The sequence below is a fragment of the Equus quagga genome, chromosome 22 (genome assembly GCF_021613505.1).
Source record: "Equus quagga isolate Etosha38 chromosome 22, UCLA_HA_Equagga_1.0, whole genome shotgun sequence".
Taxonomy (NCBI): Eukaryota; Metazoa; Chordata; class Mammalia; order Perissodactyla; family Equidae; genus Equus; species Equus quagga.
In genome coordinates, this window is record NC_060288.1 from 2,550,229 (window position 1) to 2,562,866 (window position 12,638).

Below are 12,638 nucleotides of genomic sequence, written 5' to 3' on the forward strand. Positions count from 1 at the left end.
TCCAGAACAAAGCTCAGGAATAGTTACAAGAATACAGAAATATCCAGCACCCAAGGTAAACTTGGTAAACTTCAGTGTGTGACATCCAATTAAAGATTACCACACATAAAAAGAAGCAGGAAAACGTGACCCGTAAGCAGGAGAAAAATCGATCAATTAAAACTGACACAGATGTTAGACTTAGCAGACAAGAATGGTGAAGCAGTTATTATAATTGTATATCGGATGTTCAAGAAGTTAAGTCAAGACATGGAAGATATTTTTAAAAGACCTAAACCAACCTTTTGAAGATGAAACTATAATACATAGGATGAAAAATACACTGGGTGGGATTAGACAGGTATTACAGAAGAAAAGATTAGTGACCTTGACAACATAGCAATAGAAACTCCAAAATGAAACACAGAAGAAAAGAAAAATTTTAAAAAGCATCAGTGAGCTATGGGGCAATTTCAAGCAACCTTGTATTTGTGAAATTAGAATTCCCAACAGAGAATGGAGTAAAAAAATATTTAAAAAAATAATAGCTGAAAATGTTCCAAATTTGATGAAAGCTGTGAACACATGGATCCAAGAAGTTCAATGAACCACATACACAAGAAACATGAAAGCAATTATGCCAAGGCACATTTTAAATAAATTGATCAAAACAGGTAATAAAGAAAGTCTTAAAAGTAGCCAAAGAAAAAAAGTGTTATGTACAAAGGAACAAAGAAAAGAATGGCATCAGATTTCTCGTTGGAAGCAATGCAAGTGAGAAGACAGTGGAGCAACGTCTTTAAAGTTGACCACATCTTTAAAGAAGGGCATCTCTAAAGTAACCTAGAATTCTATACCCAGAAAAATGCCTCTCAAAAATGAAGGCAAAAAAGACTTTGCCAGACATACAAAAGCCGAAAGGATTCATCACCAGGAGACCCATGTGACCAGCAATGTTAAAAAAAAAAAAAAAAAGTCCTTCAGGCTAAAGAAAAATGACACTAGACAGAAGAATAGATCTACAGAAAGGGATGAACAAGTGCCAAAAATGTCAACTGCAAGGAAAAAAACCAGAATTTTCTCTTTAGTTACACTATTTTCTCATTATTTAAATCTCTTTAAAAGATAACTGACTGATTAAACAAAATAACAATATAGAGTTGCGTTTGTAACATATGTAAAAGGAAAATCTATGACAACAATAGTAAAACAGTTGAAAGTCTAGAGAGAAAAATGGAATTATACTCTTGTAAGGTTCTTATACTATATGCCAAGCGGTATAATATCACTTCAGAGTTGTCTGTGATAGGTTAAGGATATATTCCATAAACTACTATTTTATTTTATTTATTCATTTTTTTTTAAAGATTGGCACCTGAGCTAACAACTGTTGCCAATCTTTTTTTTTTCTGCTTTATCTCCCCAACTCCCCTCTCCCCCGCCCCCCATACATAGTTGTATATCTTAGTTGCAGGTCCTTCTAGTTGTGGCTCATGGGACGCCGCCTCAACGTGGCCTGACAAGGAGTGCCATGTCCGCGCCCAGGATCTGAATCATGGGCTGCCGCAGCGGAGCACGTGAACTTAACCACTCGGCCACGGAGCCGGCCCCCATGAACTACTATTTTAGCAACTACTAAAATAATAAAGAATTATAGCTAATACTCCATCAAAATAGATAAAATAGAATCATAATAAATAAATTTCAATTAATCCAAAAGAAGGCATAAAAAGAGGAAAAAGAAAACAAAGATAGGACAAATAAAAAAATAGAAATTAGCAGGTAATAGACTTAAAGCTAACCATATTAATAATCTCGTTAAATGTAAATTGTGTAAATACCCCAATTAAAAAGCAGAGATAGTCAGACTGGATATATAGGTAAATCTCAACTATATATTGCCTATAAGAAATGCTCTTCAAATATAAAAACACAAATTCCTTAAAAGTAAAAGGATGAGGAAAGATAAATTGTGCTAACACTAATCAAAAGAAAACTGGAGTGGTTATAGTAATATCAGACAAGTAGATTTTAGAATAAAAAATATTACCAGGGAGCCAGCCCCGGTGGCCTAGTGGTTAAGTTTGGCACGCTCCACTTCAGCGGCCTGGGTTCAGTTCCCAGGCGGGGGCCAACACCACTCATCTGTTAGTGGCCATGCTGTGGTGATGGGTCACAGACAAAAAAAAGGGAAGATTGGCAGTGGATGTTACCTCAGGGCAAATCTTCCTCAGCAAAAAAAAAAAAAAAAGGAGGGGGGCTGGCCCAGTGGCATAGCAGTTAAGTTCGCATACTCTGCTTCAGTGGCCTGGGATTTGCCGGTTCAGATTCTGGGTGTGGACCTACTCACTGCTTATCAAGCCACACTGTGGTAGGCATCCCACATATAAAGTAGAGGAAAATGGGCCCAGATGTTAGCTCAGGGCCCGTCTTCCTTAGCAAAAGAGGAGGATTGGCAGCAGTTATTAGCTCAGGGCTAATCTTCCTCAAAAAAAAAAAAAAAGAATATTTCCAAGGAGGAGGAAAATAATTTCATAATGATAAGTAGTTCATGAAGAGGGCAAACAATCCTAAATGTTTATGCATCTAGTAATATAGCTTTAAAATACATGAAGCAAAAACTGAGAAAATGGCAATGAGAAATAGACAAAACCAGTTACAGTGAGAGATTTCAATACCCTGGCTCAATAATTGATAGAACAAATAGAAAAATCAGTAAGTATATAGAAGATTTGAACACTATCATCCAACTTGACCTCATTGACATTTATAGAACATTCCACCCAATAACAGCAGAATGTACATGCTTTTCAATTGCACCTGGAACTTATACCTTAAGATATTAGAAAAAGAAGAACAAATTAAACCCAAAGAAAGAAAATAATAAAGAACAGAGTGGAAATCACTGAAATTGAAAACAGAAATAACACTAGAGACAATCAATAAAACCAAAATCTGGTTCTTTGAAAAGATCAATGAAATTGATAAACCTCTAGCCAGACTGATCAAGAAAAAGAGAGCAAAGACAAAAATTACCAACATTGGGAATAAGAGAGGTAATATCACTAAAAATTCTAGAAGTAGTAAAAGGATGATAAGGAAATATTGACAATTTTATGCCAGTAAATTTGAAAGCATAGATGAAATTGACAAATTCTTTGAAAGAAACAAACTATCAAAGCTCACATAGGAAGAAATAAATAACTTGAATAGCCTTATATATGTTAAAGAAATTGAATTTATACTTAAAAAACATTCCCACAAAGAAAACTCTAAGCTTAGATGGCTTCATTGCCAAATTCTACCAAACATTTAAGGAAGAAATAACTCGTTTATAAAAGTAAAAAGGACATAATACTTCCCAATCATTCTATGAGGACAGCATCACCCTGATATTGGGGGGGAAAGACATTACAAGAAAAATGAACGTTTATGCAAAAAGTTTAAACTAAATTTTAGCAAATCAAACCCAACACTATGTAAAAAGGATAATACATCATGACCAAGTGAGGTTTATCCCAGGAATACAAGGGAGGTTTAACATTCTAAAATAAATCAGTGTCTGGTTCTGCATGTAAGCAGCTTGGGAGTCGACCCTCTGACCTAACAGGTAAAAAACTGAACAGACTGAAAAATCAACAACTCTTCTAGGATCTTTAAGAGAGGCGAGGACACCGAACGAACTGCTGCCCCCAAATTGGGGAGTCTGACTGGTGAATACAGAGAATATCACTTTACTGGGACAGAGATTCACAAGGGGAAACCACCTGGGAACCAGTGCTGGCTTGGAAAACCAGGACTGTGATTAACAGATTGCTGGAGGCTCAGTGTGGACAATTCTGAGAGTTAAACGCTCCAGGGGGGTCCAGGCATAGTGGGGCCCTCACAGTTTTGTGAGATTTACCTCCAGGAGTTGGACCAGGTTCCCACAGTAAATATCAGAGAAAAATCCCCTCGTGCTTCCTGCTGGGGAGGAGAAAAGGAACCATTGAAATATGCCAGGGCACTCTGTTCTTAACAAGGCCTGCCCTCAGGGGAAACTAGTTAACTAGAGCTTAACATGCTGGGGGTATTATCAGAGCCTAACTGACCTGGAAGAAGGGAAATACCCAACTCCAGCTCACTCTAGCCATCTTTTCCCATCTAAGGTGGAGGAAAATAAATTTAAAACACTTGTGAAGTCCACAGTCGAGAGGCGCAGGCTCACTAAAAGACCTAGGTGTCAACCTAATCACAGGACTGCATGACCCTTCCCCTCTCCCCACACCTCACACTGCATTACTAAAGGTCTGTCTACAGTAGTTCCTTTCACCTTGTAAATCATGTCTGGCTATCAAGAGAAAATTACAACACATACCAAAGACAAAAAGCACAATTTGAAGAGACAGCGAACATTAGAACCAGACATGGCAGGGATCTTGGAGTTATCAGACTGGGAATTTAAAACAACTATGATTAATATGCTGAAGGCTCTAATGGATGGAGTAGACAGCATGTAAGAACAGATGGGCAATGTAAGCAGAGCAGTGGAAATTCTAAGAAAGAGCCAAAAAGAAATGCTAGAGATCAAAAATACTTGGACAAAAATGAAGAATGCTTTTGATGGGCATGCTAGTAGACCAGACACAGCTGAGGAAAGAAACTCTGAGCTTGAGGATATCTCAATAGAAATCTCCAAAGTAGAAAAGCAAAGAGAACAAAGACCGAAAAAACAGAATAGAATATCCAAGGAGTGTGGGACAACTACAAAAGGTGTAACATACACATAATGGGAATACCAGATATAGAAGAAAGAAAAAAATAGGAGAAATATTTGAAACAATAATGACTGAGAATTTCCTCTAAATTAATGTCAGACACCAACCCACAGGTCCAGAGAGCTCAGAAAACACCAAGTAGGATAAATGCCAAAAAACTACACCTAGGCTATTTTCAAATCAAATATAAAGAAAATCAAATATAAGTTAAAAAATCCTAAAATAAACCAGAAGGAAAAGACACTTTACCTTAGAGGAACAAAGATAAGAATTACATCCTACTTCTCTTCAGAAGCCCTGCAAACAAGAAGAAGATAGAGTGAAATATTCAAAGTGTTGAGAGAAAAAAAATACCAACCTAGAATTCTGTATCCTGCAAAATTATCCTTCAAAAGTGAAGGAGAAATAAAGACTCTCAGACAAACAAAAATTGAGGGAATTTTTTGCCAGCAGACTCACCTTGCAAGAAGTGTTAAAAGAAGTTCTTTAGAGAGAAGGAAAATAATATGTCAGAAACTTGGTTCTATGTAAACTAAGCAAGAGCATGAAAGAAAGATTAAGTGAAAATGAAAACTTTTATTTCTCTTATTCTTAGTTGGTCTATAGGATAACAATTTATTCAAAATAATAACAGTAACAATGTAGTTAATTATTCATGCTTATATATATATATCTCATATGCATACATATATACAGATCTTCCTCAACTTACAATAGGGTTATGTCTTGATAAACCCATTACAACTTGAAAATACCATTAAGTTCAAAATGCATTGAGTAAGAAGTTGAACAAGATCAGGTTTTCAAAGATTTTTTTAAAGCGGTAGAAACCTTTACACACACTCACATACACAGTGTTATTTCGCAAGATGATTTATTTAAGTGTGTGTGTATATTTCAAAAGTAAAAGAAAAAAACCAAAACAGTCCATTACAATGTAGGCATATTCATCCTTCAGTAAATCTTTGAAGTAAGATGGATCCCAAAGCTGACCTCATTTCAGAGTTGTGCAATTCAATGACAGACTGAACTCTCATGAATCCACCATTGTAAAGTCGAAAAATCATAAGCTAAACCATCAAGCTGGGGACCATCTGTACACATACGCACACACACACGTATATACATATATTTATATATACTTATATATAAGTGAAACAAATGATGAATGACAGCAGACAGCAATGATAGAAGGGACGGGAGGCAGGAATTAGATTATTTTGGTATTATAAGGTACTCACACAATCCATGAAGTGATATAGTATTATTTGAAAGTGGACTTGTGTTAGTTGTAAATGTATATGGCAAACTCTAGGGCAACCACTAAAAAAGTTAAAAAAAGAAGCATAATTAATATGCTAAGAAACGAGAGAAAATGGAATCATAAAAATGCTCAATTAAAGCCACAAAAGGCAGAAAAAGAATGGAGGACAAAAAGAGGCACAAAGAATAAGGGCAACAAATAGAAAATAGTAACAAATATGGTAGATATTAATCCAACTGTATCAATAATCACTTTGAGTGTCAATGGTCTAAATGTACCAATTAAAAGACAGAGATCTCCTTTAAATATAAAGACACATATATATATTAAAAGTAAATGAATGGAGAAAAATATACCATGCTAACACTAATAAAAAGAAAGCAGGAGTAGCTATATTATTTTCAGATAGAGCAGACTTCAAAGCAAGGAGAGTTATCAGGGGTGAGGAAGGGCACTGCGTAATGATAAAAAGGTCAATTTCCCAAGAAGACGTAGTCCTCAATGTGTATGCGCCTAACAACAAAGCATCAAACTGTGTGAGGCAAACACTGATAGAACTGCAAGGAGAAACGGGTGAATCCACTCTACAGTTGGAGACTTCTGCACCCCTCCATTAGAAATGCGCAGATCCAGCAGGGAGAAAATCAGTCAGCACGTAGTCAAACTCAACAACACCATCAATCAGCTGGATATAACTGACATCTATAGACCACTTCATCCAACAACAGGAGCATACATATTCTCCTCAAGCTCACGTGAAACAGTCAGCATTCTGGGTCATAAAACACACCTTAAGAGATTTAAAAGAGTAAAAACCATAAAATAAACAGTATAATTAATCATATTAACAAACTAAAAAAGAAAAATCATATGATCACAATAATGCAGAAAAAGTATCTGATAGATCCAACAACCATTCCTGATGAAAACCCTCAGCAAAGTAGGAATAGAAAGGAATTCACTTAGCCTTATAAAGAGCATCTACGAAAAACCTAAAGCTAACATTACACTTAATGATGAAAAACTGAATTTTTTGCCTCTAAGTTCAGTAACAAGACAATGATGTCTACTCTCACTGCTTCTGTTCAACATTGTATTAGTGGTGTTAGCCAGTATGATAAGGCAAGTAAGAGAAATAAAAGGCAACTAGATTGGAAAGGAAGGAGTTAACTGTCTTTATTCACAGACAACAAGATCGCCTATATAAAAACCCAATGGAATCCACAAAAAGTGATTAATAAATGAGTTTGGTAAGCTTGCAGGATACAATTCCAATATGTAACAGTCATTCGAATTTCTATGTATTAGCAATGAACAATTATAAATTGAAATTTAAAAAAGAATACCATTTATAATAGTATTGAGAAAATTGAAATACTTGGAGCTAAATCTGATAAAAGATGTAAAAGACTTATACATTGAAAACTACAAAACATTACCAAGAGGAATTAAAGCACACCTAAAGAAATGTAGAGATACATCTCATTAATGAGTCAGAGGCCTTGATATTGTTGTCACTTCGCCCTAAAATGATCTATATATTTCAGCAATCTCAATCAAAATCCCTGTAGGATTTTTTGTATAAATTGAGAAAGTGGTTCTAAATTTCATATGGAAACGACCTAGAATATCCCAAATAACTTTGCAAATGAATGGAGTTGGAGGATCAACACCACCTGACTTCAAGATTTATTACAAAGCTTCAGTAATTGAAGTGTGGTATTGTCATAAAGATAGATAAACGAGTGCAACAGAATAGAGTCCAGAAATAGAATCACATATATATATATATGAACTCCTGGTTTTCAACAAAGGTGCAAAGGCAATTCAGTGGAGAAAGAGCAATCTTTCAAACAAGTGGTGCTGGAACAGTTGGATATTCATATGCAAAAGTGAACTTGGATTCATACCTTGCATCCTGTACAAAAATTAATGCAAAATGGATCATAGATTAAATGTAAAACCTAATATAAAAACTTCTAGGAGTAAACATAAAAATACAAAATTTCTAGAAGAAAACATAAAAGAAATCCTTAGAGACCTTGGGTAAGGCAAAGACTTTTTAGATATAACACCAACAGCGCAATCTGTAAAAGGACAAATTGATAAGTTAGACTTCATCAAAATTAGAAACGTCTGCTCTTCAAAATGCACTGTTAAGAGAATGAAAAACAAGCCACAGCTTGGGAGAAAATATTGGCAAATAATCATCTGATATAGGATTTGTATCCAGAATATATAAAGAACTCTGAAAACTCAATAATAAGAAAATAGACAACTCAGTTTTTACAAGGGGCAGAAGATTTGAACAGATGCTTAACTCAGAAGATATACCAATGGCAAATAAGCACGTGAAAAGATGCTTAAATCATTAGTCATTAGTGAAATAGCTTGGAAAACACTTTGGTTGTTTCTTAAAGAGTTAAACACTTACCCACCATATGATCCAGCCATTCCATACAGAAGAAAAGAAAGCATATGTCCAAACAGACAAGCAGCTTTGTAATATCCTCAAACTGGAAGCAATCCAAATATCCATTAGCAGGCAAATGGATAAACTGTGGTATATCCATCCAGTAGACTACAACTCAGCAATAACAATGGCTGAATTATTGATACATGTAACAGCATGGATGACACCCAAATAGTTAGGCTGAGTGAAAGAAGCCAGACAAACAGGAGTACGCACTGTATAATTCCATTTATCTACCAGTCTAGGAAATGCAAACTCACATGGAAAGCAGACCAGTGGTCACCTGGGGATGGAGTGGCAGAAGGAAGGGTTACAAAGAAGCGTGAGGAAGCCTTTCAGGGATGATGAACGTCCCCTCTTGTCCTTGTGGTGACGATTTCATGGTTGTATACCTGTCAGAACTTATCAAATTATCTACTTTAAATATGTGCATTTGTTGTATGTCAGCTATACCTTAATAAAGCTATCCTAAAAAGATTTTAATGGCAAAATCTAGTGAAAAGACCACTCTTACTGTGTGCCTTAAGCAACTTACTAAACCTCTAGATTCCTGATCTATAAAGTAGGAATAATTTTACTTTTCTTGTAGGGTTGTTGTAACAATTAAAAATAATCTGTTAGATATGTTTTTTCACAAAATAGATGCTTGATTGATAATGGAAATAAGATAATAATGCTTTCGAGAATAATAATAAGGAAAATAATCACTTGACTCTAAGATGTTTTGCTCCTATATATCTGGAGAGATTTCTATGGAAGGTTTGCAGGCCATTCCCCCTGGTTTCCCAGTTCCTGAGGTCAAAGTTTCACATGCAATGTCTTGGTGGTAATGTTGTGGTAAGATCTGACCCACCCATTTCTCCTGCTCTCCCACCTCTTCCGTGTTCCTCCTAGTTTGGCCAGAGGTGAAAGTGGATTCCCTTAATCTCCGCCACTGTACCATCCTACCCACCAGCCACCACACCACCTCACGGTCTCCTCCTCCTTCTGATTTTGGGAGAACACTTGTAGAGATCAATCAGGAGGAAGACTCTCCTGGGAAGGTTGAGAGAGAGGATGTGTTGAGCACGTAGCATGATTACATTGAGCACACGTGTAATCATTAGCAACTGTGGTTTTACTAAATACGGGTGAAGCCATCTGTTCTGGCTCCTATGTCTCCCTCACACTTCTCTAGAGCTCTGCACTAGTCCCTGGGGCCAATGGATTCCGAATCCTGTTCCAGGCAAGTGAGAGGAAAAGGTAGACACCATTGATGCCCTCAAAGAGTGTACAGTTCCATGAATAGCTTAGTGAGGGAACACAGGACAGATTCAAAGATGGGGGAAATCAAGATAAGCTGAAGTTATAGGAAATGGTCATGAAAAAGAGGACAAAGAGAACACGTCTTATTGTGTGTGTGTTTCTAATCCCCAACCCTTTAGCATGGTACCTAGCATGTAATCAGACCTCAATTAATATTTTTTGGTTGAACAAGTGAGTGAATGAGGATAACTGGAGATAGTATTATCAAAAGTAGAGAAGAGATGGGCGAGCAGGAGCTGAGGCCCAGAGCTAGGAATGAGGAAGGCCTGTTGGAAGAAAGGCTGAGCCCAGGGAAGAGCTGGATGCATGTGGTGGGGAATGAATGGCAGGACTCTAGGCTAGGGGCCTCTCTGCATGGCAGGAAGGTCCCTAGAGACCTGGCAGAGGGTGGCCCCACCCTACCCAGTGTCCTCCTTTGGCCCTGCTGCGTTTTCAGAGGTGGTAGGCACACACCTGCTCCCTGGCTCCCCAGACGAGCTCAGCCGAATGGAGAATCTTGTCTTCTATTCCCTCCTCCCGCCCACAGCTTGGCACCTGCTCTGAAGGGGAGTCAGAGGCCCTCTTTCTCCTATTTCAGGGACCCTCACTCCTGGATAGAGGAGAGCAGAGGAGCCACCTGACAGAACACTGCCCATTCAACTCGCACACAAATTTCTCACACGCTGACACGTGCCTCTCACTCGGGTTCCTGGTCACTTCTGAACATCAGAGAGCTAGTACCAGAGCCACCCAGAAAACTAGCAGGGACTCCCGTCTAAGCCAGGCAGCAAGGAACAGATGGATGACAGGCTGTGCTGACCATGGGGCCATGCGTCTGGGGGCCTGAGCCAGCTGGCTCTGATTCCTCTGGGTCACTGCTGACCTGGAGCTGGGATGACTTGCTCGGGGCAGAATCCTGAAGTGCCAGCAGGTGTGCCTAGCTCCTCCTGGTGCCCCCTGAACTGGCCCCCTGTTTTGAACCCTTAGAAAACCCACCTGTGGAGCCAGCCCTGATGACCTAGTGGTTAGTGTTCCACGCTCACCACTTTAGAGGCCCAGGTTCACTTCCCAGGTGCAGAACCACACCACCCATCTGTCAGTGGCCATGCTGTGGTGGTGGCTCACATAGAAGAACTAGAAGGACTTACAACTAGGATATACAACCATGTACTGGGGCTTTGGGGAGGAAAAAAAAAAAGAGGAAGATTGGCAACAGCTGTTAGCTCAGGGCAACTCTTTCCCTGCAAAAAAAAAAAAGCGAAAAAGAAAAGAAAACTCATGTGTGCCACTTTAGATTACTTAGAGTTTCTGGAACTATTCCACAACTCGAGGAAAAATTACTTCATCTCAAACCAAATGGTTTCCCATTTGACCACTGCACCAAGGTCTGTGGATGTTCAGCTTACCCCATGAGACCCTCCAAGGCACCTTGATCACGGACCCTGGTTCTGGGGGCTGGTCCCTCCCTTTAAGGTACATTCCTGACAGAGACTCTAAGGACTGTGCCAAAAGGAAGTCTTGAGCAAAGAAAGAGCAGGAGTTCTTTCTGCCCAGCCTTCGAGAAGTGGGGCTCTCACCTGATTTGAGACAGGGTGGAGCACAAGTCCTTTGGATCAAGGCCTCTTCACGTAGCGCTCTGAACTGGATAACAAAGAATTCCAATCTCTTTCTTTGCCATCCAGCACAGCAGTCCTCCTCTTCACCCCTACTCCCTGGCTGCCCCCCATCCAACTCAGAGTATTATTTCTCTTGCCCAGGTACCCGGGGCAGCAGCCCCAAGGCCTGAGCATTGGACTTTGAGCTTGGAAAGCCCCTTGCCCGGAATGTGCATGCCTATCTATGGCTGTGCCTGTGTGTGCGTGTGCGTGGACTTGCACGTAAGCGTGTGTGACAAAAATCGCTTCTGGAGCATGTCGCCCTCTGTCTGCCCATCCAGGTTACTCCTCGCTGCAGGACGAGCTGCTCTCCCCTGCCTCCCTGCACTACGCGCTTTCCTCTCCGCTGCGTGCAGACCAGTACTGGAACGAGGTGGCCATGATAGACTCCAATCCCTTGGTGGTCATGGATCCTGACGCCATGCTGGAGATGTCTGACATGCAGGTGTGGTCTGCGGGCCTCACACCCTCCCTGGTCACTGCTGAGGACTCCTCTCTGGAGTGCAGCAAGGCCGAGGACTCTGATGCCACCAGCCACGAGTGGAAGCTGGAGGGGGCGCTCTCCAAGGGACTCCAGGGCCCCACGCTGGGCTCTCTGGACCTCGTAGAGGACGACACAGTGGATTCAGATGCCACAAATGGCTTTACCGATTTTCTTGAACAAAAGGAAGGTCAGAGGTCAGAAGAGAAGCTGCCAGGTCATGAGAGGCAGGAGGACTCAACAGGTGTGAGGCAGGACTCAGAGAATGAAGTGTCTCTTGTTTCAGGCCAGCAGAGGGTACAAGCCCACATCACAGAATCCCCCACCGTGAGTCTGGTGATGGAGACGAGCCAGGACAGGTAAGGGCTGGGCTGCCAGGGCAGCAGGCCTTTCGTCTTTCTGGGCTTCCAGGGGAGATGGTGCCTGGCAGTGAGCACAGAGGGCATTCTTAGGTGATGCTGCCGCCCTGACCCTGTGTTCTGAGTGCCCTGGAGCACATAAATTGAGGATGGCGCTAACTTGCCTCTGAAGCCGCCCAGCTGAACTCAGGCCTCTGTCATGTAAGAGAGGAGCTGTGATCTGCAAGGCCAGTCCCGCCCCAAGACCCCTCCCGGGCGTGGCCAGCAGGAGAGAGGCTGAGAGTGTTGGTACAGGGAACAGCGTGCTTAGGAGAGAGACTGTAAAACTCGGTGCTGCCACGTCCCTAAAGTGGGGCTGGAGTTGGTGCTCTGGGCCCTGTCGCCAT

General features: G+C 40.3%; 1 protein-coding gene across 1 annotated transcript in view; it reads left to right on the forward strand.

Moving 5' to 3' along the window:
* The window catches only part of ANK1 (ankyrin 1), a 103,109-nt gene that overhangs the window by 74,385 nt on the left and 16,086 nt on the right, over window positions 1-12,638 (forward strand). The window contains exon 39 of the mRNA XM_046648669.1: window positions 11,694-12,252. Within this exon, the coding sequence (XP_046504625.1) occupies window positions 11,694-12,252 (559 nt within the window). The remainder of the gene's footprint in view (window positions 1-11,693; window positions 12,253-12,638) is intronic.